This window comes from Anas acuta, chromosome 1 (genome assembly GCF_963932015.1).
Source record: "Anas acuta chromosome 1, bAnaAcu1.1, whole genome shotgun sequence".
NCBI classification, from domain to species: Eukaryota; Metazoa; Chordata; class Aves; order Anseriformes; family Anatidae; genus Anas; species Anas acuta.
The window spans coordinates 69,391,727-69,417,661 of NC_088979.1; the positions used below are offsets into that span (position 1 = coordinate 69,391,727).

Here is a 25,935-nt window from a genome sequence, read left to right on the forward strand (position 1 = left end):
AAAAAATGGGAAAAAAGGCCTGAGAAACACAAAACAGATCTGAACACAAATAATACACTTATAAATACCCCAGTGTTTTCAAGAACATCTGAAAAATATTTGGTATTATACTCAAAACCTGCATAAACATCCATCGGGGTACAGCTGGTGAAAAATTATAGTTACATTCAAATACATTTTTTCTCACAACAAATTATAGGTTCTGGTTGATATCTTTGCACAAGTGCTAGATTACACAGCAATACAAATTTGTCTACTATAGCAGATTAATAATTTCATAAATTTCCCTATGGCAAAGAAAAGCATCACACTCTGCAATCTGAGCGCTCCAAGATGACACTGGAAAAATTATTAAACGAGGTAATTTGGGGTCATTAAGTTTACAGCATTAAGTTGGCCAATAATCATTTCATGAAATTTTTTATCTGGACATGATGCATATTGAGTGAATCCATGTCAGAATAGATGGGCAGAGGAGGACAGGGAGAAGATGAACTTACATGGGAAGTACTTAAGGGAATCCATATATAACAGAAAGACAAAGAAAAGCATGAACCTAATAGGGTGAAAAACCCTGATGTGGTCATCAGGGAAAATTTGTTTCAGAACTGGGAAGATAAAAACAAAGGTAAGAAAGAGACATTTTCTACAAAGTTATAATAAAATAGGAACACTGTCCTGTGAAGAGAAAGTCTGAATACAGTAATTGTGATGACAGAAATAAAGGGAATGGATCCAGGAGTTGCAGAGGCCAGAAACAGATGACAGGAACATCTCTTAAGAAGGACAGAGGGAGAAATAGGTTTTCACCATAAAATACACTAGTGATCTAAATAATAACATAAATTAGTACAACTAATTTTTGAAAGTACAACTTTCGAAAGAGGCAGTTAGAAATAATGAACAGAAAGAAAGTTGAGTCTCTGGATATGTCCACTTGATTCATGCAGTACTTGACACTCCCTCAGACATCAGAAACAAACAGGAGAAAGTCTGGCTTCTCTCATACAACATGTCATCTGTTTCAACCATTTCTAGGTTATGCTTTGGTGCAGGTTTTAGAAAAATGAAGTCAGTCTACAAAACATATGTCAAAAGCAACACAAAAGCATCTGGCCAACGCTCACAGGTGATCACCTGTCCATTAAATATAAGAAGTTATATGCAGCATATGAGATTGTACAGGCTATTGGATCTTCAAAGCTGCAACATTACTCCTAGCCTTTGAGAACTTATTTGCTGCCTTTCTCTGAGAACATGGTTTGGAGCAGAAGGAAAAAAGAAGTGAAGGAAGAGCAAAAAGAGGAAGTAAGTGAAAAAAACACAACGTGTATTTTTTTGTTCTGTTAAAGCAAAACCTCTCCAAGATCTCCAAACAGACTATTTTTTAATCTGCTTTTATTCCCCAGAAAACATACCACTTCCATGACATGTGCGCTCCATTGAGAGAGAAGCTGCAAGCCTTGGAGAGAGAGATCAAAGAGCTTCCGATACTCTGCATCTGTTTTCTGAGCTTCCTGTCGACCAGAACCAGTCACCACCTAGAACAACGTTAAACAAACAAAAAGCTTTAGAACATGCTGTGTCCAGCTTCCGTAGTCAATATTCTAACCGGATTTCTTTTAAGCATTAAAACAGTGTCACGTATCAACACCTGCATACAGGATATTAATATCACCTTTTTCTTCTAGAGAATTACCTAGCCAAATTTCACAGATTCTGGTCAAGAGGTAGAAGCCACTGGTACTCCCAATCACATTGTTGCAGATGAATTCATGACAGCAAGCAGATAAATTCTATTTATATATATAAATATATGAACCTTATACAATGTATTTTAAACATGCATATGTGTGTATATATATGTGTGTGTGTATATGTTCACTTCTTTTTATCTAATTGCTTAACTTTTAACTTTATTCAATGCCTTATGAGCACACATTTGGAGTAAGAGCTTGACAACCTATTCCAAAAGAGACATGCAAAACATTTCTGGGATATTCATATATATATAGGCAGAAGAACGTTGCAGATAGTATCAGAGGATAACATTTTAAATTTTAGTGCAAATATCACACAAAAGTTACTAGCCTTGTCTTCAGACATTTAACAATAGCTGCTAATTAGTCACGTAAAGTCTGCACAAATAGCTCTAATCCCACCCACCTCACTGTTGCTGTAACGAGCCAGTTCTGATATGAAACGCATATGGTCTTCTCTGATTTGGATCATCTGCTCACATATATTGTACTGGGGACTGCTGCTGGAAGACGTGCATGTCCATCTGTTCCAGAAGACAAAAAAAAAAAAAAAACACACCTAAATCAGTTTAGGCAATAAAAAGTACAACTGATACTAAAAAGAAACAATGAAAACACGTAATTTTTTATTTTTTTAATCCTCCTTCTCCTCCATTTGAGGCCTTTCCTCTCCTCTCACCTCTACCTCCGACCCTGCACATGGCAAATTAGTGATGGATTGCCTTTCTGAGTTCAAAGCACTTCTTCCAAGCTTGTTTGTTGTGGTGTTTTTGTTTTGTTGTTCTTGTGTGTGATTTGGTGGTGGTGTTTTTTTTGTTTGGTTGGTTGGTTTTGAAGGCTGCTACTGTGAAATACAAACCACCATTTCTCTTCAAGAGCATACACTTATGAACAGGACCGAAAAGGACTGAAAGGCAGGGCAGAGGGACAAGTAAAGGCCATGAGATACATTTAGAATGTATCAGAATATTTTTCTTTATTCATGTTTAATGAAGAAGAGCCTATAGTATGCTCCCAAGCAAAAAAAAAAAAAATGTATTACTAAATACTAATAACATGTTATCAAGAGGGACACAAAAGACATGCTACCAAGAGTGTCATGTTAAGTAGCCTCACACTTTTAGTAGCTCAGTAGGCTCGCTACTCTTGATTTTCTCTTAGCAATTACATGCAGGTTACATGTTTTTTTTTTCTGCAGGAATTAAAATGCAAAGCACTACATTCTAAATTTACATAACTGCATAGAGGGAAGGTCTCAGAGGAACACAGAAACGTCCACTAAAAACAAAGCAGTAACTATAAACCATGGAACCATTTCTATAAAAATTGGCTGCATTCCCCAGCTGTTTTGCTGTGTTGCACTCCTAGCAAAAAAAAAAAAAAAAAAAAAAAAAAAAGGACACAAGCTAAGTTGCTGCTCCATATACAATATATACATGCCTATTTTCCCATGCACTACTGCTCACCTTGCTTAGTATAATCCTTCATTTCTTTTAAAGAAAGTTTCACATTTAAAGGAAAAAATAAAAATTATATTAGTGTAAGATAAAATGTATTTCCTCCAACCCAGGTGATAAGCAACGTCACAGATGCAAGAATGAGTTCACCAGCATAGAAAGGTCATTAAATAACCTGTCCTTTCAATTGCATTTACTATGTGAAGTACATTAATTGTGAAATATCCAAAACAAAAAGTAAACAAAGGTGAAAATCCTGTTAGAGTAATGACCACAGGTTACCAGGTGATTATATAAATATACCCTACTGGGATCTTACTATCCCCAGCCCCCAGACACTCCCCTCTTTGTTTCCCTCTCCCCCTTACCTGGATTTATTTTCCTCATAATGGGCACTGGTCTTAATGTATCTTGCAAGTTCAATCTGCATGTCACCAAAGAGTGGGACAACCTGCAATTGCTGTACGCAGGGAATAGAAAAAATCAGATTGAATAAACGATTAAACACAAATCTTAGTGAAAGGAAATCGTTATTTACCCACATGAAAGTGCAAAGTGTTTTTTTTTTAATTATATAAAAATGCGTGCACATCTAAAATGCAAGACAGTTACCTTTAAAATTACACATTATGAAATTCTCTCTTAACCAACCTTAAAGAACTTGTCTATCTTGGCTAAATTGATCCTTTTCTTTGCATCCAGCTTATAGATGTTACTGACACTTCCATCCATCAGGTACAATCCAAAGCCCATAACCTGGAAAAAAAAAAAAAAGATAAATTCTCTGCAAAAGGATGTCAGGGGTAAAAACATGCTGCAGTAAGATTGTTCTTCATATCATTAAAAAAAAAAAGTTCAAAATACAGAGTCCTGAAACAACCACTCCCCTTTAAACAGAAGATATTTTCAAGCTTCCTTCTCAGGAAAAACAAACTTTGATACAAAACCAAAATTAAAATTCACACATTGGGTAGAGTTCTTTTATGGTATTAATAGTTTCAACATTATTATTAGCCTGATTCATTATCCTTAAATGATGTTTCTTATTTGTAAAAGGCTTACCAAAACAAAACAAAAACAACAACAAAAAAAAACTAGAGCCCAGCTATTTTAACACACCATTTTTTCCTCTTCCATTTTATTAAAATTCTGTATGTGCAAACAGATATCTAATAGAAGTTTAGGACTAACATATCCGAGCTGTTCCTTTTTTATGGCCGTCAGCATCTCTCTGAATTATACGCACAAGAGCTCAGAAGCATCCAAAAAAAACCAACTATTTGTATTTTGTCCAAATCACTCATTAATGTAAACCTGCAATTGAGTACTTACAAGAGCCAAGCATTAGAAACTTAGCCTGTTCAATGCACACATTTACTGAACAAAAGGCCTAAATATGAAAGATGCCAAATATTTCTACAGACAGAATGCAAACATTCTATTTGTGTGCTTCAGTATGGTCACAATAAATTGAGTTTTTTAAAAGTTAAACACCGAAGTGATTCAAAATATTTGTCCTTAAACAAATTCTCAATTTTTAATCTACACCTTTTCTTTTACCGTCAGTACATGTTGCTGGTAATACTGACCTCGCTACATATTGCCCAGCACTCTCCTATTACACGTGCACATTCCATCTAACTAAATTTGTCTCCTTACTAACCTTAATTTTAAGCTGCCTGTTCCCTGAAAGCTTTGATATACAGTGTCACCTCCAAAAACCTTTTATACAAATACGCCACATATCTAAAAATAAAATGTAGTAGTTCCTTTCTGTTGTTGTTACGAAGTGTTAACACCATTCAATAGAATTAGTTTCCTAGCAAAGCTACCATTTAGTTGGGTTAACTTCAATTTATGAAGAACAAAAATGGATTAGAAACTTTCTAAATAGATAAGCATGTGATATTAAAAACAAAAAAAAAAGACATCAGAATTGAAAAACAGGAATCATTTGAGTAACTCATTTCAGCTGATTCTGGCAAATGGAAGAAAAAAACAACAAGAATTCAATTTACGTCCTGCTTCAACCTTTCTTTAAGCTTGTACTGAAAAGAAACCTACTTTCAAAAGCATATGTTTCTCGCTAGGTGTTAGATACATTTTGTTTTCGTAGTAGTCCACACACAAATTCACAATATCTGCAAGCAGTTCTTCGTAGCCAACAATCACTTCCAACTGCTGCTGTAAAGACTGGAAAAAAAAAAAAAGAAAAAAGCATTAGTCAAAGAGTTACACTACCACAGGATCAATGATTACTACCAAATTAAAAGGATTGTAATGGTTCTGTAAAGCATTCAGTATTTTGCAAAAAAGACAATTTGAACTTACTTGTGTTATCTTGTTGTGGTTAGCAAGGAACATGGAGAGATTCTGGGATTCTTGGATGGACTGAGGATCTGCCATTTTCCGTAGGAACTGAGCAGCTCTTTGTAAACAAAAGAAAAACAAAAACAGCATTTCCCTTCAGTGGCACTGCTTGTAAGCAAGTTTATCCCATCTTAATTGAAACCCAATTACCCTCGTATCTACCAGACAGTCAGTGGAACTGTAAGTTGTCAACAAACCTGTAACTGTCAGTGTAATGGCAATACCATCAGTGCATCTCCCACCTCAAAACTCCTGAATCAAGCCAAAAGAGAACCTGAGAGACATGGCCATTATAAAAATGCATTAACCAAACACTGGCTATGGATGCTACAAAGCTGTGCCAAGAGCCTATTCTACCAAACAGGGAAGGCTTTTTAAGAAAACAGCTGGAAAGAAAGGTGAAAGTTCCCTATGAGAGATATACAGATAAAACATACCCTGAATTAACTGTTTTTCAATCCCAAATGCCCCACTGCATCCTAGTTAAAAGACCCAACTCAACCCAAACTGAAAACTATTTGGTGAATTTCTCAACTGATGCAGGTGGCAATAACTCTGGAGATCCAAGACACATAACAACCCAGGAAAATGCAGCCTTCCAAAACCAGAATTTATCCTCCAACATCATGCTTCCAAAGAAAAAAAGGCAAACCAAGTAAGTTTAAGAGGTCTCCAGACACAACTACTACAAATGGCACTTACTGGTAGAGGCAAATAAATAAATAAACCTCACATAAGTGGATCAGCATAGATAAAATTGACTAGTTGTTTGAATGCTTTTCTATATGAAAGACCACAGATGCTAGAGCTGGCGTAAAGATAGCCTATCTTCCCCTGCTGCCCTGACCACTGCGTCCAACAAAAGCTAACTGCTATCTTCTGGCTGCCCCAGCAGAACACTCAGCAGCTGATACTCTGCCCTCCTCCCCTTCCTGCTACACCCGCAGCCACAACCTCTTAACAGCAATGCCGAGATGTCTTAAGAACAACTCTCAGCTAACAAATATCAAAACTGGATGCCAAAAATAGCACAAGTGACCAGAAAGTCAGTTTTCTCTGAAACTTGAAAAGAAAAGCTGCACTGAGCAATGCATATTCAATACATTCAGTGTTCACCAAGACAGAAGCATTTCATAGTTTTACATTAAAAGACAGAAGAACCGTCTGTTGCTTGAAGAACAGCAGAAAGGAAGGAGATTTACTCAACTGCTTAGCTGCAGTCGTTGTACCTCTATTTTAAAGTTTATCTGTTTTACCTGTGAAGGGACTACATTTGAAGAGAATTCTGTCCAAAAAAGGAACAACTGCTGCCATCTCGTGGGAGGTCTGCCTCCCAGCAGCAGAAACCCTGGCCCTGCTCATTTCAGCTTACCGCTTGTAGGCCGAATGGTCGTTCTTCACGCTGCACTTCATGTTTTTAAGCTCATCTAAAACTGCAAACATGTTGATAAATTTGCCCAGTGTGATCAGATAGGCTTCAGAGACAAAGTCTTTTCTCCTTTCTGCGTGGCACAAGCGTCTCACTTCCCCGCAAAACCGTTCAATTGCATTTCGCTAATGGGGGGAAAAAAAAGAGTAGTCAGGGAGTAAAAGCCATGATGCTTCCAGGAAAACAAAGTTTTATCACACAAGTAGAGATCTGACACCTGTCTGTCTTCCCCTCTATGCAGGCTCTTTCACTGTCACAACAGACCACTTTTGGTACATCTACAGGGTCCAGTGAAAAGCACCACTGAAGCAGAAAACTGTTTAAAGCATGCAAGGCCAACAAGGCAACAGCACAAGCTTTCCAGTTCCACCTGTACGCACAAGTGTCACAAGTGATTTCAGCCACAGAACTTGCCTGGCACAATGGGAAATACTCTTCGCAAACTGAAGTCACACAATTTTGAAATCCCTTTGAAACATGTGATTTCATATTCTTTAGTGAGGAAATATATATGCATTAGAAGGCAGATTGTAGGCACATTCTCTTAAAAAAAACATCAGTGATTAGCAGTACTACATGCCAATTTGCACAAACATCCTTGCACATGGTTGAGGGCTTATTTCCAAGTGCACATTAGGGCCGTTTGAGATGGAGATTGAAAGTACGAAGAGACAAAAGCTTCAAATGTAAAGAGGAATCTGTTCTTAGTTTAGGGCAACAATCTTGAATGAAATGAGACTGTTTGTAGTCAGTAAGATCCACCAGTTCAGGAAGGTGACAGGAAATGTCACATTGCATTCATTCTCCTCTTCCTACATGCTCTGGGGCTTGCAGGCTCTAACTGCTCTGGCTGCCTCAGAACACTGCCTGGAAACAGCCTCAGTCCATTGAACAAAATGGCACGCTGCCAGCATGGGAGGAGAAAGAAAGACAGATGCCTATTCTCCAGTCCACGTTGAGTTTGCGTAGCTGGCAGGTCAGAAAAACTGGGTTAGCTTGCCTCTGCTACAGAAATTTGTAGTAAAGCTGTACCAGGTGCTATGATGTCCAAATTTGTGGATCCCTCGCTCCCCAACAAACGATTCCTGTGCTGCAACACTCTTATGGATGCATGTGAAATGTATTCTATTTCTATTTCCTTTCCTCCTGAAGTGCTAGAGCTATCCCCATGTGCTGGGCAGGGACCACAAGCAATTACCTTCTATTTTATGCTGAAGGTCTTACGCTTTCAGGATTGCCTAAAGTTTTTAAGACAGGCATTAGACATGCTATCCTTCTATGACACTTTTTTTTCCCCAAAACGTATAATGATTAGGTTGAGTATCTGAGCACATACTATTAACCATACCAAACAGGACTATAAACATAGAAGCATACTAACGAACTTTGTTTCCGTTCCTTTTACCTGAAAATACATAAAATTCATCAGTTTTGTGACTTCTGGTTCCAGAACTTCCACTGTTTTCTCATAAATTTCTACTCTGTTAGGCTGTTCGTTGCACTTGACCTGAAGACAATTAAAGAGATTGTTAGACTTACAGCTTTCCCTGACAAAGTCTCACAAAACAAGAATCCAAACAACAACTTGAGAAAACGTATTATCATTCTGAAGAGGCATAAGTTGCTGGGCTTGGTAATTTTGTGATTGTTATGTAAGATTCAGCGCATGTTTAAAGAAAAAAAAAAAGATTTTTCTAATACCTCACAGCAAATAATTTTTCAGACAGTTTTCAAACACTTCTGTATGGTAAGAACAATATTCTTTCCACATTATTATCCCATTTGCTCAGTCATGCACTAAAATAGGGCCAGAACTAAAAGATAAAACAGATTACCTGATTTCCACTCTAAATATTTAAACTATGGAATAAACCTTGCATTTCAGTGCAAAAATAATTGCATTACACATTCCTTAAAAAGCATGCTGTTGTCAACTGCACGGTTATAATTTTGTTCAGTCTTCTGATCTATCTTAACATTCTTCCCACTCCCTGCCTGCACAACCATTCCCAGATACCTGAGGCTGCTTATAGACTTGTCATCTATTCGCACAGGTTTGTTTTCGTATACAGATCAAGAAAACACTGCATAGTTCTGACATTTAGAAAATGACTACCTACCTAGGATATCTACAAACCTAAACGCATAACCTCAATGTTAATTATTACTTGCTATATCACATGTTAAACCTGTTCTGAATTTAAATATTTGGAAAAAAAAACAAAAAGGCTAACTGTTTCCCAAGTGATAAAAGACACTATTCTATGGCATGGCCAGCATGCTAACTCAGGAGTCTGAATTCAGGAGCACAATAAGTTTCAGAGCTTGTTAAAAAATTGTATTCAAAACAAGACAGAAGTTCGCATCCTGCAGGACAGTTCAGTTTTGATCTTTTTTTACCTGTGGAATGGCTCTTGAGCAGCTTCTCCATGTGTATAACATGACAGCATATTCCTGACCCTCTTCTAGCATTTCATTCTGTAAGAAAGACATTCCGTAATAATTAAGCATTGTAAAACAAAAGGATTAAATCCACCTGTCTGCCATCATTCCAAACAAACCTATTTCTCTTATTGGGATGTATACGTACAAACACATGCATATTACAAACTGAATGATACGTCATGCTACGTGTATGTAAAATAGCATGACCATAATAAATAGGTGCAGCCAGCACATTACATGCATCAGAGCTGTCTATACCACTGAAATAAAGATATTTGAATTAATCAGTTATAGAAATCCAGCTTGCATATAAACCAACAGATTAAAAAAAAATCCATCTATTTTCAGTCACGTTTTAGCATCCAACCTAATTCTGAGAAAATCTTCATACCACGTAAGCCAGCACACACCTATGAGATCACTAGTTGACAACTGCAGCAATTACACCTACTTACTGATAAGAATCACACCAAATCAAATTATCTTTGGCTTTGTTCTTCCCAAAATTAAAGACACTGTGATTTATAAATAAAAGCTGGGGACTGCAGGTAGAACGTTCAAGGTTGGAAGAATCAGCACATGCAAAGCAGTATCTTAATTTACATGTCCAGGAAGAGGACTGACAACATACAAACACAATCAAAAGATGGGTAAGGAGTCACCAGGTAATTTTAAAGGCAGACTAGTGTAAATTTACATAATTTTCAGTAGCATGTAATCAGGTGTTTAATGTATCCATTCCACAGTTTGTGAACTGGCTTCTAGAATTACAAGACGTATTTTTCCTCATTTTTCAAAAGTACATGAAACAACTGAGAGTTCAGTACAGACGAATGTTTGCAACCTATAAGTTCTTTTGTATCCCACAATAGCAATACTGTCAGCAGAGATGGTGCTGCTCGTATTAAGTCTTATCTTCTATTGTGGAACTGTTAAAAACCACAGAAGAACTTATCCAAAAGCACGCCAATAAACCACTAACATATACACTCACCACAGAAGACCTTATCCAAAAGGACACCAATAAACCACTAATGCATACACTCTAGAGCGAAGAAGCCAACAAAGCCCTTGAACACCACTAACCCGACACAGAAGCAGAAGAAATTTGGGAGGATGGAAATTTTTAATTTTTCATTTAAGTTACAACAGCTGTAAACACAACTAATTCACCTCAGAACACTGGGAAAATGCACAGCAAAAGCATCAAACTTTTGAGCAATGTTGGTTGATCAAGAAAAAAGTAAATTCTAAAATTATCAAGAAGTACACGTACAAAAAGAAATGCCACATGCTTTTTCATCTTATTGCCTCCTCAGAGTGTTGTAGGTAACCTGGATTCCTGTTTTTTGTGACCACAATAATGAAACGCAAGAGGAATGTTCTTCTTTTTTTATTCCAGGTAAAAGAAAAAGTACGTATCTGAACAACTACTTACCATGCTAGAGTGGACTGTAGCTTGCTCAATGTATCTTGCAATACCAGTGACAAATGCATTTCTGTCTTCAAAGTTAGTGTTGAAGTTTGGCTGCAGAGAAAAAAGACAGAATCAAATCCTTGGTGGGGAAAAGAATTTATATATATTGTAAATATGAACATGTTTGGTTTTTTTTGGTTGCTGTTTTGTTCATTTGTTTGCTTTTTAAGAGTGCACACTTCTGCAAAAGATCCACAAAACTATTTTCTCCTGACAACAGGCAATGACAACAGACCTGGTAAAGCAGAGATGATGGTGGGGGTTCAATACATGGTTGCTGATCTGGCAGTGGTAATTCTTCCAAGAGATCCACATTGGACAAGGCATCCTCCAGTGTTACTTGGGCAGTCATTTTGCACCTGTGGTTTAAAACAAAACAAATATATATATATATATACACACGTATATACCTGCACGTACATGTAGCAAAGAGCAGGGAACTCCTGCTGTTGGGGGAAATATGCAGTTTCCCATCAATAAAGACATGTCCTAGACACCATAATGGAAGGGAAATAGTAAAATCAAAACTCAGTTGGTTTTAGTATTCAAGTTTAAAAAAGACTTTTAGGACTGACAACCTCCTCGTTTTATGATCTGAGAAACGTTTCTCCTTCCCCACTGCTGCACACCAGAAACGCAGCAAAAACAGAGGAAAAAATGGCCTCCAATGCACAGAAGAGAAGTACTGCCCTCAAACCTAACCACAAGGACACGTAAGGACAATCTGTAAATAAACAAACAGACCACCGCCACCAAAAAAAAAGCAAAAAGAGAAACCAAAGCAAAAGGAAGGAAACGCTCAGAACAGATAAGCTACCTGCCCTCAGAGACCAACCTGCATCCGAAGCTGTAGCTGCAAAACCAACAAACCACATATGGAGAGAGCTTGCCAACAAATTCAAACAGCTACCATCAGAAAGATCTGCAAGCCTTTTGCTTCTTGAAACCATGGCTCCAGCTGTGCTTCAAGCCCGAGCACGTGAGGTTTCATTAAAATACATGTAAATAAATAAGCAGCATCCATATCACGCAGTCGGCAATCCCTGCTGAAAAATGATGAAGGACTGGACTGACAGGAGTGCTTGCTGGCAGAGCTGCCCTGGGACGCTTGCCCAACACCATCCCACACCCAGCTTGAGCTCCTTCACAGCCACCATGGTTATTCCCAATGAGGGGCAGGTAAAAACACACGGCATCTTCCCTCTGATAAATAATCAAATGTCAAAAAAAGCTTTATGTATGGGCACAAGTCCAGTGAGGAGGTTGAACTCTTAACAGTTTCAGCCTGAAGGAAATGGATGAGAGTTGCTAAGAAGTCAGAGCACCACAAATAAACGTTATTTTAATATTTTTGTTCTGAGTATCTATAGATCAAGCTTTAGCTAAAATAAAAGCCAACACACTTTACCTGCGATAGCTTAACTGAGAGGCTCCTTCATACATGAAACTTCTCCTCCCCACAGACTCACTATCAGAGCAGAAATCCCCACTTGCCCAGCTCCCTCCTGTGCTGCGGCATGGGACAGGTGAACAGCCACAAACCGCTATGAAAACCTCCTCCACCCATACTCAAAACCCAGAGAGAAATAAGGGTTCCCCATTTCAAGCTAAAAGCTACTCCACTTAACCACATAAAGGGGAGTTGGCGCTTCACGGAAGAAAAGTGACAAAGCGCCCTTCCCCAGCCCAAACATCTTCCCCAGCACTAGTAAGGATGCTTGGAGCACTGTGTCCAGTTCCAGGTCCCCCAGTACAAGAGGGACATGGACATACTGGAAAGAGTCCAGCACTGGGCCACCAAGATGAGCAAGAGACTGGAGCCCTTCTCCTATGAGCAGGCTGAGAGAGCTGGGGAAGAGGAGGTTCAGGGGATCTCATCAGTGTCCACAAACACCTGAAAGAAGGGTGCAAAGAAGATGGAGCCAGGCTCTTGTCAGAGGTGCCCAGTGCTAGGACAGGAGGCCCTGTGCACAACCAGGAGGCTCCCCCTGAGCCCCAGGAGCACTCCTGTGCTGTGCGGGTGAGGAGCCCTGGCACAGGCTGCCCAGAGAGGCTGTGGGGTCTCCTCCTTGGGGATCTCCAAAAGCCGCCTGGAGATGGGCCTGGGCAGCCTGCGCTGGGTGGCCCTGCTGGGGCAGGGCTGGGGCCTGGTGGCCTCCAGAGGGCCCCCACAGCCTCAGCCCCTCCGTGCTCCTCCTCCTCAAACACACCCCAGTTCCCCAGCACAGAAGAGAGCCAAGGATATACATACAAGCAAAACCCAAATCCCTTCTCACTCACAGTGCCACCACCCATTTCACAGCACACACCCACTGAACCCCTGTCAGCAGGAGGGACGCGTGAGGCAGGGAAACACGGCTTCCTGCTGCCCATGGCCTGTGAGAAGAAATACAGGATGGCACGCTTTTTCCAAGCCCTTCGGCATGATTTCACAAAGATAAATCAGCATTTCTGGGCCCAGGAGAACGTAACTAATTGCGTGCAGACTGTTACAAAAGCCCTGTTTTAAGGTCGCTCACGGCCTCATTTGGTAACTTTGATCCACATGCCTGGTGTTGGGCTGACCAAGCCATTTCAGCATGCCAGTTCCCCGCTTTTTAATTCAATTATCTAGCAAGACGTGAAAGAGGAAGAAGCCCCTTCCTGCCCAGCTCTGACACATATGCAGACGTGGCCAGGGCCCAGCTCTGCTCGTCCTCTGCCCCTGGGACCGAGCAGTAGAGGCCTGAGAGCAGCGAGAAGGGCAGGAGCAAAAGCTCCTGATGCACAAGCCCTGCCACCTGGGCAGCAAAGATTTTCTTCAAGGTTGCTTTCCCCCCCTTCCTTTTTTGCTGATGTTAATAAAACCAGCTCCAAAAGACAACAGTTATTTCTGATGTACAAACACGAATGGCTGGCAAAAAGAGGTTTTGGTTTCCCCCGCCCCCCCCCTCAAGTATCAGGAAAATTAAATTAAGGAAACTGAAATTCCCAAGACACAAAACTGGATGGTTTTGCTTCCTTGGGACTCATTCAGTTCGAGTGAAGTTACAGGTGAAATTACTGGGCAGCAGCACCAGCATTTTAGCAGACTCCCTTCTGGCAGAAGAACATAAGAAACTTCAAAAGACCTCCTTAAAAAATCATAAGCCAGTCTGATTAGGAGTTTACCTAAATGAGAACAAATTAAAACACCGTAGTTACTCTGATAATCATATCAGAGTCAATTTGCCCAGGCTGCGAGGTTTATTTCCTACTACTTTCCTGTGATGCTGTGTTTTCAGCTTTACACCTACCTGAGGTTTACACCTACCTGAGGAGACAATGTGTGAATTACTTTTGATTTTTTTTTCCCCTTTTTATTATCTTTGCATCACAACCAGCATTACAGCACTGAAGACAAAGCATTCCAGGAACATGTTTTCCTAGAAGTACACAACTTATTAAAAACAAACACTCATTACCTTTCATCCTCCCTCCAGGAGAGGGACTCCCACACCCCTACATGCTGGTTAGCTCAATGCTGGTGTTTGATGAGCACACTCAGCATCCTAACTGAGACAGCAGCGTCTGGGCCGATTCCCAGCATCTTTTTGTGGATTTCAAAGCCAGCACACAAAAATCCCTGTCTCCTGCACAGGCAAGATTGTCTTACAGTGTGAAGTCCCATCATGTCCAACGGTCAGAAGCATCATTCACAGTTGTTTTTTTTTTTTTTTTTTTTTAGGGAAACTTTGTATATGCTAGTGCAAGGTCACTGACTAGCTTGAATTTTCTTCTTTTTCATTTCTGGAGGAGACGAGCACCAGCCTGACCTGCCCAGAAAAGCTTATGCTGCAGAGCATATTGTGCTGTCTCCGTGACATTTGGTCCACAAGAAAAACAAAACAAGGAAAGACACCAGACCTTGAAGCTCCTTCAGCATTACTTACATTTTGATCTAACTTAGGAACTTGCTTATTATTCAGCATCATATTCAGACAGAAGGTTTGCTGATCTATTTAAGTGTCAGCATTCCGTACATTGCTCACAGTCATGGAATGGCATTGCACACAGTGCCCTGCTCAGCATCGCTCTCTGGTTTTTAAAGATGAGGGTCAATCCTAACAGCAATCAATAAAGCTCTTCCACATCTCCATCCCTACAGAATAACGTAATAGCAAAAGATTAATTCCAAGCATATCAGAAAATGCCCGGCATGCATCTTTCAGCTTGTTCTTTAGGCCCTTCTGAGGTTTCAAACTATTTGGAATACAAAAAGATACATATATAATCTTCCCATAATTTCCTCCTGCTTATGTCTTTTGAACAGCAACAACTAATTAGAAGTTACCAGAAGAAAATAAAAAAAAATAAAAAGTATAGAAAGTAAAGACTAAGAAATTAGAGCATGGAGAAAAGTGCATTAACTCCAGAATCACTATGAAAAAAATGAGGACTGCTGTAATACAATTTCACTTGCAAGCTCAAAGTTTTAAAAAAAAAAAAATCCTAATGACTTAAGGAGGCAGGAGAAAAAGAAAAAAAAAAAATACACACACACAAAAACACCACTGTTGAATTTTTAAAATTTCTGCCAGTGACAGAGTTATGCGAGTCAAATTATTTATCAAGCAGAAGATCAGGAGATAATTCACAAATAGTCTATAAATACCTAAAACAGGAAGATGTTGGCAGATGACAGGAGATAGCTCTTAAACACGTCAGCAACAGCACCCCAGATGCAGAAGATGTAACTTGTAGCTGGCAACTAAGTCTTAAAAAAGGGTAAAGCAAATGAACTTAAGTAACTGTAGGCTTTGAGACCTCCTTGCAAGTGCAGAAATGACCAAGCAGTTCCTTTTAAGCTTCTGCCACAAACACTTGGGCAAGACTTCCCCCAGAAACAGCCTCTAATGGCCTTCAGGATCAATCCATCTGAACTTCGGAAGGACACTGATTGTCAACACGAAAAGTTGAACCTCAGAACTGGGCTTGGTGACCTGCATACAGATGAAGAATAAAGCCCTTCTCCACTAAAAGTACTTGATGAAAATCTTTGTTGGGTAAGATCAGAGTGTGCAGCACAGGACTTGTGACGAGCAGGGGGTCAGCACCACCTCCACGCCTGGTCAAAACTTACAGGCTGCCTGCACACACTCAGCGAGCTGCAGCTTCACGTGGCATCAGGGGGATGGTTGTGCTAGAGAGCTGCAAAAGATGCACTCTATCTTTTTCACTTCTGCCTGAGGTTTTTCCTCCCGGTTTAACAAGGTTGCCAGAGCACCCAGAGGTCGATGTGCTTCTCTCTTCTCTCTGTGCACTTTCTGGCTCCTGGTTTCTACTGAAACCACAAGCTCCAGGAATTGTTGCAGATGTAGTAACGTGCCTGGATCTCTGCTTGCATGGCTTTACACACAATGCAAGTCAGACCACAAGGATTCATCTGTATCTACGCCAGTATCTTAAAGACTCATCTCAAAAAAAAAAAAAAAAGTATGTGTTTTCATTTAACCACGAGTTCTGAGCACACATGAACTTTTAAAGCAAGCATGAATCCATCAAAAATACAGTTATACTTCAGCCTGACAGCTGTGAAATCTACAAATGCATTTAAAAAAGGAAGTGATATTAATAAAAACTTCCTTAAAACCCCAAAAAACTATTTCTTATCCAAAAAAAAAATGAAGAAGAATCATGCCCAAGCCTGAGATAATTAAGGGTGGCTATAAATGACTTATCAAAAAACTGCTGGATAACAGAAGCTCTAGAAATTTTTATGATTTCACAGAGGAGAACAGTGCTGTATTTGACTGCAGGCAGGTGCTGGGAGGGGATTCCCTGTGCCTTTCTGCAGCCCACTGGACACATTTTTTCATTTTGTTTTTGAACAGATGCACTGCAGCTCCAAGTGCTTGTGCATGTTCCCAGGCTCAAAATAAGACAAAGAGGAAGTCTGTCTGCACTTTAAACAGCACTTCCTTTGACACTGGCTCTTTTCTTTCCTAAGTCTCCAAAAGCATCTTTGAATTTCAAATTAAACCAGGAGTCTTAAACTAAGCCTAGCATGGATACTGAAAATTATGATTGCAGTGCAATCTGTGAATTGAAATGCCTTTGCACGAGTTGTTTTGATTTTTAAAAATAGGCTTAAAGAAGTAAATAAGCCAAAGCTTAATCTATTTCACAGGGCAGGATATGATGATAAAATTCAGATAATTCTAAGTGCAGCAGCTAAGGAAGGGGAAAAGAAGCATATCCTTCAAAAAAAAGAGGCACAAAGGTATTCAAGCAGACCATCCACAGTAGGAGAGGAATTAAAATAGGGATAAACTTAAAAAGACAAGCGAAAGATCTAATGAACTGGGACCTCAGGGATCTCCATAGGAATCAGTGACAGCATTCCCACAGGAACAGGCTGGCTCTGCACAGCAGACGTTCAGCTCTATCCCTATAGCAACGCAACATTTTTCTCATTTCTTCTGTTCCCTTGTGCCATTCTTCCATGATATTGGCTCGCAGAAAATCGATTGGGTCATTTTTCTATGAAGATGAATTGATTCAATATTCCTCGTAGTGTTCCAGCTCAAGATAAACCAGGAGACCGAACACAACAGGCCCTTATGAAGGCAAGAGCTAATGAAAGGAACTGATCTTCCTTTCCAAGAACAGTACAGCAACAACTGTGATGCTCACTTTTCTTTCCAACTTCCAAGATCTCTTTCAAAATTTCACTTTTAGTTTTATTTGGTCTTAAATAAGCTTCAAAACCAGCAGCTGCTCAACTGCGGATCTATCGGCTCAGGCTGAGCAGAAGCGATTTTAACAAGCTGATAACTAAACTGCTTCAGAGAACAGCAATATGCTGGACCTGTCCCGTCTGAATGCTCTTTTTCAGTGCTCTGATGGCAGGATCTGCCTCTTTGCGAAGGGGATTCATGCAGGATGGGTTTGGGTGCTTTTTTTTCAGGATTGGAGCTCCTCTTCGTTCCTAAGCAACAGATTTGTATAAGCTGAGGGAGCAAAGAAAAAGTCCTTTCACATCATTTCCTGACCCACCTTATTAAAGTAAGGGACAGAAGGAAGCAAACAGCGGCTGACAGTCCTTTCAGCAACAGATCTGACGGGCAGTTAAGCTTTCACGAAGCCTGCATTTGGAGTAAAAAAGGCTCAGGAAGTGTAAAAAGGAAAATAAAAAATAAATAAATTAAAAAAGACTGAATTATCCTACCCCAGCAGCACAGCAAACCCTAGAAGAACGGTCACATAACAGTAATGCTGAACTCGGTGCGGTGCCAGATGCTCGGGGAAGCGGCCACAGCTCCGTGCGTGGAACCCAAAAGCCACGCTGCCGTGACTCAGGGCCGTCCCTCCCTGCCCACAGCACCACCAAGGGCAGCAGGACGCTGCTGCCAACACCGCGGTGACTGAGATGAAGCGGCTGGCTGACACACGGAGCAGCAAGCAGCTGAGAATCAGTCACGCTCGTGGAGGAATTGCAGGCGCCCCCCCTCCTCCAGGGCTACCAGCCTCCTGCCACGTTCTTACAGCCCAGCAACATCCTGATGATCAAACTTAGGGTTGAGTGATAGCCCCACACAGCGCAACTCACACACTTCAAAAACAGGAGCCTGATTCTGCTCACTGCTGCCCGTTTTGTTTGTAAATCCATGGTGGCACGGCAGGGGCCCAGCCCAGCAGTTCCTCGCTCGGAAGGAATCCCACGCACGCGGACAAGGAGGGAGGGTCTGTCTGCTCTGCAACGGCACTCGCACTGCAGGAATTCACAGGCCTTCTCCTTGGGTTGGTTTATCTGTGTAACTAAGCCTCAAGCCCAAAATACTAGCCCCTTTGTTTCAAAATAACAATAATAAAAAATATATGTACCCACTACTGGTGGGGCCAGGTGGCTTGTGTTGATTTGCTTGTTAATTCTTACCAAGCTGAATTTATATTCTGCGTGAATACAACATTAAAAAACACATGAATCTTAAAACTTATGCAAATATGAAAAACCTTTCTGCGGTACTTGGCCTCTCCTCAGGACAGAAGGAAGCTGAAGCTCTGACTATCCCCCAACTCTAGGTTGGGTTCTGCTGCACTCATTTCCCTCGCCCCTTTAACACTCTCTGATGCTACAAGCGCAGCTTAGGTTTTGCTGTCCTTTGACTTCCAGTTCTTTGTTTTGATTGCTTCTTGGCTAACTCCCCTTCCCTTTTTCATGTGCTTTTCCCCTCACGCAGCTCACTCCTCCCCTGTTGGTCTGATCTTCTCCTCATGTTTTGCTGCGTTGGGCATTTTGCTGATCTCCTGCAGCCACCCTCGACGTGCACGTTTCCCACACTGGTGTTTCAGATTCCTCCTGCTGCTGCAGGAGCTCTGGAAACCAGCCCCTGCTCTGCCACGCAGATGTGTTAGGAGCCAACGCTGCTCGGCGTTGCTTTGGGAATGCCTCAAACCCAGCACAGCAGCTAAGCACTGAAGCACTCAACTTAGGGCATGCTCAGCAGCTGTGAAAAGCCCCCTCATTTCTTAGCAAGGAGAAGATTCCCAGTGCAAGGATTCTGCAAGGAACAAGGAAGAAAACAGCAAGAACCACCGTGATCCCAGAAAGAAGAGGAGAAAGCGGGGGTGCGTTCCTCAGACACAGCACCACAAACGCGTCCTGTGGAAAGGCTGCTGGCACACGTTGCTTATGCACTGCCTCTTCCACACGGGCTTGGTGAGTTATCCTTTTTAGAGGGAAGACAACACAGTGCTGTTATTTAATCACAAGAGGCTCCACCTGCACACACACACTGAAAGCAGCAGGTATGTTGGTGGGTAGAGCACCAGGCTGCCATGCTACAGGTGAGGGAAATGACCCACAGGGACCAAGCCTGGAGTCTTTCTGTTTCGGTCCACGCACTAACACAACCCTTCTTGTTAAACAAAGTATGTAAGGTCTTGAACCATGCTTTGGTTTCACAAGATCAGGGGCCAGGGTGGGGAAGAAAACATTGTTTTCCTCCAGGGAGAGGGGGGTGCATCTTTTCAAGTCATTTTCCAGACACAGCTTCCAGAATCACTACCTCATACATCAATTCTTAAGACTCATGTCAGAGAATCACAGAATGGTTTGGGTTGGAAGGGGCCTTACAGACCACCCAGTTCCAACCCCCCACCATGGGCAGGGACACCTCCCACCAGCCCAGGTTGCCCAAAGCCCCATCCAGCCTGGCTTTGAACACCTCCAGGGATGGGGTATCCACAGCTTCTCTGGGCAGCCTGTGCCAGTGCCTCACCACCCTCTGGGTGAAGAACTTCTTCTTTATGTCTAATCTAAATCTCCTCTTAGTTCAAAGCCATTCCCCCTTGTCCTATCACTCCACTCCCTGACAGAGTCCCTCCCCACCCTTCTTGCAGGCCCCCTTTAGGTACTGGAAGGCCACAGTGAGGTCTCCCAAGAGCCTTCTCTATGTCCTAACATAGTGCTAGCTTTGAAAAACAGGTGTTTAGTTGTTTTGTTTTTTTCTAAAACATCCAGCACTGTTTATTTTTCTTATGCTTTATAATGTATGCATTCATAAGAGCATTACAGAGACTCACCCCTGCTGACCATTTGTAGAAACAGTCATCTAAAAAGCGTAAGTCCGCACCTTCTCTAAAATATTAAGACGCCTTTGGGTGGAGGAAGGGGAGGGGAAAAGGCATTTTATGCTCCAATTGAGTCATTCTTGGCTTTAAAAAAATGTTTGGTCATTTTATCACCTCCTGACCAACACCCCCGAAAACAAGACCTGCAGAAACCACTCCTTTGAGAGGCTTATTCACGGGTATTCACTTTAAGCTGTGCCAGGGCACCTCTCCCAGCAAGGTGCCTGCAGGACCCAGGAGCAGCTGCCCAGCTGGAGGACCATCACGTCCACCTTTCCTCCTCTCACACCCCTCCTGAGAAGAGAGTCTACCAGAGCCCACTCGTAACAAGTTTTACATTCTGGATATCAGAAGTTTCCAAGCCTCTTCTGTTTACTTCTCGCTTTCAGATAACCAAGTGATCTAATCGAGAGCACGTCCAAGGGGGAGCTCAGAAGCAGTTCCATGAATCACATTCCCATGTGCACACACGGATCCATCCAAACCACTTCGCCAGCCGTTTGTGCTCAGTTTGTGTCAAGCTCCTGCAAAACCCCTACAGAAACAAGCCTTTAATGCAGGTCATGAATATTTGCTTCTTGAGCTGGGGCTTGCCATAGTAGCTACAGCTGTTTAAAAATATATAGACAAGAATTCAGAAACTCTCCCTGCCGCTGTTTCAAGAGAAGCCAAGTCGGTCACATCTTGACTTCTGATTCACTACAGTACAGCACACTGCCCAACATTAAAGTTTACTTTTACTTGTTGGTACAGTGAAGGAACCACATTAAGACTTCGCCCCGAGAACACGGAGCAATGACTGTAAAATGGGATTGTCTTGACTCATACATAAATGCATGTGGAAATTATCCTAAAATTAATTTTCTCTTCTGTAACACTGCAAGCGATTCTAGCAGCTTTCTGGCTGAATCCACAAAAAGGAGCTTTGTAAGGGATTTTTGTTCCATCTTATGTAACTTTGTAGATCCAGTACAACTGCTCTGAAGTCCCCACTCTTTAAACAAGCCTTGATCTGAATGTCTCAGAAGTCTTTCAAGAAAAAGCAAAGAACAAAATAAAGTCTGCTGATTCTGAGAAACAAGTTATGAAAAGATCATGGCACCTGCTCTCAGGGACTAGTCACCTTCCAAGATACCTCTCTCCCAGAGGGAATAAAGAAAGCATTAAACAAAATTAAGCCGCATATGAGACAAACATCTAATATAATCATGCAGCTGGAACAGCTATCTATTAATTATACTTTAAGGTCTCTGTAGTTGGTCAAGAGAGATTGTGGGTTCAACCCTAGGGGCAGATTTCTACCTAAAGCAAACTGAAAAAACAAGGATTTTGTTAACAAATGCTTTAGATAGCATATGTACACTGTACACTAAAGAATTACAATTTTTTGTAAGTCAAGCAGGCATTCAGGAGTTAAGAAACAAAGACTATGGATTGTTTGTGGAATGTTCCCTTTCTCATAAGGTGGATTTAAAAAAAAAAAAAATCACAATTCAAATCCCCTTAATAGTTAACACAATATCCAGACCTCAGTTAGCAGAGGTCTGAACACATCTCAAACACTGCTCCACTCTCCTCATCATCACCCTGAACAGGAGCTGACCAAACCCCAGGTCTGCAAACAATGCAGTCTTACCCAGCAACATTATCCTTTAAAGGAAAAAGAAAATGAACTGCACATCTCCTCAAGCAAGCTTTGATACTGCTGCACCCCGATATTGTGCAGGCTGTTTCCGAATATCTCCTCCTCCTCCTCCTTCTGGGCAGCCACAGAAACACCGGCTGCCTGCACCAGCCAGGCTTCACGGGCCAGTTGTTTGGGAATGCTGAGAAGTCTGTTATGTTAGGTCAGGAGGAAAGAAACAAAAAGAGTTTTTGAAAGGGCAGAAAGCAGGAGTTGGATAAAACCACGAAGCAAGAACCTTTGTGAGCACAGAGTGTGCAGACTCAGCCTGTGCGTAAGGCAGTTTGTACACATACTGATACCAGCATAAGCCGGAAAACAAAAAGTTATCTTAGGGTATTATTAGAAGCCCCACTCTGAAAAAATTGCCGAGCAGGGACACCACACGGGGAAGTTTTTGGTAAGTTAATACAGTTGTGACAAAGGAGGGGAACGCAATAAGGACCCTGCTCGTTGCAGAGCCTAACATACGCTTTGCCTCTTCCCTGGCTTACAGCAGCAGGGCCGTGTAATTAAGGAGAAACCCTTCCAGGCAGCTTTCCTCCACTCGGGGCAGACTCCCAGACGACTTCCCGGTAGCATAAATACCAATCTACATGTCTAAATGCCACTCGGACCTACCGTGGGGTGGCACGGGAATGAGCCAGCAAGGCAGCGAGGGCTCACCGAGGGGGCAGAGACTTCACAGAGCCACTGAGGAGCTAGAGGGATACCTCAGGGGCTGAAGGAAAGACTCCAAGGGATGAAATGTTTCAGCCCTTATCTGTCGGAAACACATCCCAGCCATGTACACGATGTCCGTGGATTCACCCACCACCCTGCTACCCCCTCACACCACGGGTTTCGCTGAAACATCGCTCATTTAACTGGATAAAGCTCGACTTCCCCAAAAGCCCTGCTCAATGCCTGCAGACCCACGGGACCGCCACCTTGATGCAGGGTGAATTTGTACACCTTTTTTTTTGTTTTTGTCACCAACCCGCTGGGGGACAGCCCAGAAAGCAAAACCCAAGCAACCCCTGCGGTACCAGCCGACGGGTCGCGGTTGCTGAAGCGAGCATTAGGACTTTTGACGCCAAACGAGAGACAGGCCAGCTTGCAGCCACCCGAGCTACGAGAAACAACCCCAAAACGAGACAAAAAAGCCCCCAAACGAGGTCACCGCCCGCCGCCCCTACGCCGGGCAGGGGGCGAGGCCGCGCCTGAGGCGGCGCCGCCGGGGCCCGCAGCCGGGGCCGGGCCCCCCCCGCTCCGAGCCCCGCAGCCCGGGCGGGCTCCGCCGCCCCCCGGCTCTCACCCGCTGGGCGCTGCCGGCTCCGGGGGTCCCGGCCCGGCTCCGGGGGGCTCCGGGAGGGGACTCGGGGCGGGTGGCTCCGCTCCTGGGCCGCGCCGGGCTGGGAGTTTCCTGCCTGAGTCACCGGGAGCTGGAGCGGCGCAGGGAAACACCCTTCCTGCCGCTCCAGCTCCTCCTCCTCCTCCTCGTCCCGCCGCCACCGAGCTTTTTCCCTCCCCAGCCCTCCGGTTCGGCCTCCCCCTGACGAGAGGAGGGCGGGGGTTGGGGTTTTTGTTGGGTTTAACACGCCAAAAGGCAGCGCCCGCCTCGGGGCCGCACGCCAAGGGAGAGCCGGGGGCAGCCCCAGCCCCCCAGTGCCACCCCCCCGTGTGGAAAATTAACGCCTGGGTTTATTTATTTTCCTTCAGTTTGGCAATAAGGGTCAAGGATCTAAGCCGAAAGACAGAGGGGAGGCACCAGGAAACCCCCTGAAGGTATTTCCTCTGGGTGGTGCCCGCATACAGCCCTCGTCCCGGCCGAGACGCCACGGCTGCTGTATTTTTCTGTAAAACGCACCAGGGAGTTGCTCATTTTAAAGGCTCCTTACATTTTTTTCCGTTTCACCTTCTCCCATTTCAAGCTCTGGTTCTTTAAGATTCATCCCATGAACACGTATGCTCTACCACGACATGAAACTGCCTCGTTAAAGCTTGTCAAAATTGCTCTAATTTATGGCAGGTACAATCCACCGGAGGACACACATACAGGTTACTGACAAAGTAGAGCTTGGAAACTTCCAAACAAGTTTGAGTTTTCCTCAAAATTATTCCTTTACTTGATTTTTTTTTCCTCCAAATGAGTTACCCCTGTACTAAGTTTCCTTAAACAGCCTTTTTTTTTCTTTTTTTTTTTTCTTTTTTTCTTTTTTTTGCTATATCTACAAGACAGCCTTCAGAAAGTGGGAATAAGTTGCTAAATCCCGTAATTATCATTACTTTGAGTACCGTCTTATCACATTATTCCACATCATCATGAATTCCAACAGTTTGTGGAGAAATTACGCATCATTTCAAAACGTTATTGTTCCCATTTCACCGTGTTACTGCCATATCTCCAGAGTCTTATTTTTTCCAGTACTGCATTCAGCGCTTGTCTGTTAATCTGTGCAAGTTTCTTTTCTAGGATGGGGCTGCTGCTGCTTCTCTGCCTGGATGTTTCCCTGATGTACTCTGAGTGCATACACCGAATGAATGAATTTCACCTGTCACAGTTCCTGATCAGCCTAAAACCAGGACAGTGAAAACTGTAGAAGATGACGAGAGCGAGATGCTTGTTTCTGGCTGATACTGCACCCTCTTCTACAAACTACTCTTGGGGCAATGTTGTTAAAATAGAAGTTAAAGTTGTTAAAGAACAACTCACCTTTATAATGCAGGATTGGTTTAGTTTCCGTGTCCTGGGTGAGTGCAAACTGACAACAGATTTGTCTTAATGCAGCCACTTGGTCTGCATCAGCATTGAGACCCCAGTTCCCAAGCCACTAGAGACCAGCAAGGGAGACTTGAAGGGCAATGTTTCTAGACGTGGAACTTGCTCCGAAGCTACAAGGTCCCAGTGAGCTCCGATCAACTGTGGCTTGCCCCCAAATGGGTGTCACTCAGTGCTCCTGGGCAAGACTGCCGCTGCAGCTCCCAGAAGTGTTACCTGCCAAAGTCACCTGGTGCCAGGAGTGGCTGCTTTGCATGAAAGCAAGACACTGCCAGGAGGCACCACACTGTCCTAGCAATAACAACTTACCCTAAGGATCGGCTGAGCCCCGGGTCTTCCCATGCTCCTTCTCGAGTCACTGAGTCAGCCCAGGAGATGCTTCCCCACTACTGGAGCAATCCGCTGTTTATTGACATTTCCATACCCAAGTTTATGCCTATCCATGAGGTAAAACATACCGATGATAACTGATGATGATACAGCTTTTCTGCATACCTGGATTTGTGTTGCTTTTCTATTTTCTGATAATGGAACTAAAGGACAATCCCATCTTACCATCTGGATGCATATGTCCTCATGTATTATGAGGCAAGCTTACCAGAATTGTTATAGAGGAGCCCATATCGGAGCATTCCAGCTGCCTGATTTAATTCCGGGTTGCCTCCGTGCCTCCCTGCCCTTTCCACTTTCACGCAACTTAATGAAGAACTGTCTGCAGTGCTTAAGGGGTTCAGTGGGTCCTCATGACCAGCTTCTCCCTTTACAGCATCTGTCCTTCTTATCCTTGCTACATGAATGAGGGCCTTCTGGGCCTGGCCAAAGCCATGTTTATCTACATATACCTAGCTTTCACCTGGTCACCTGCCCACTGGAAGATAGGTCTGTGTTTTATGATGCCAGCGGCCAGAACTGAGATCTCAAACAGCCCTAACTTGGCTGGAATTTATCTAAACCTGGT

The 25,935-nt window shown here is 42.6% G+C and overlaps 1 protein-coding gene and 1 long non-coding RNA gene across 4 annotated transcripts in view; one reads left to right on the forward strand and one right to left on the reverse strand.

Moving 5' to 3' along the window:
• Positions 1-23,674, reverse strand: part of CYFIP1 (cytoplasmic FMR1 interacting protein 1) — a 63,123-nt gene extending 39,449 nt beyond the window's left edge. For 2 of the 3 annotated variants that reach the window (XM_068681437.1, XM_068681454.1), the window contains exons 1-12: positions 23,514-23,674; positions 11,174-11,297; positions 10,900-10,989; positions 9,417-9,494; positions 8,422-8,523; positions 6,960-7,141; positions 5,549-5,645; positions 5,282-5,410; positions 3,869-3,973; positions 3,586-3,677; positions 2,167-2,284; positions 1,419-1,541 (exon numbers count right to left, since the gene is read on the reverse strand). In XM_068681437.1, the coding sequence (XP_068537538.1) occupies positions 1,419-1,541; positions 2,167-2,284; positions 3,586-3,677; positions 3,869-3,973; positions 5,282-5,410; positions 5,549-5,645; positions 6,960-7,141; positions 8,422-8,523; positions 9,417-9,494; positions 10,900-10,989; positions 11,174-11,290 (1,233 nt within the window). In that variant the 5' untranslated portion in view covers positions 11,291-11,297; positions 23,514-23,674. Of the gene's footprint in view, positions 1-1,418; positions 1,542-2,166; positions 2,285-3,585; positions 3,678-3,868; positions 3,974-5,281; positions 5,411-5,548; positions 5,646-6,959; positions 7,142-8,421; positions 8,524-9,416; positions 9,495-10,899; positions 10,990-11,173; positions 11,298-15,571; positions 15,713-23,513 lie in introns of those variants that run through there. The other variant, XM_068681446.1, reaches the window with a different exon arrangement.
• Positions 23,675-23,683: 9 nt separating this feature from the next.
• LOC137856287 (uncharacterized) lies at positions 23,684-25,763 on the forward strand. Its single transcript, XR_011096332.1, has 2 exons — positions 23,684-23,983; positions 24,672-25,763. It is a non-coding gene; the product is annotated as an uncharacterized lncRNA (long non-coding RNA).
• The last annotated feature ends 172 nt before the right edge of the window (positions 25,764-25,935 follow it).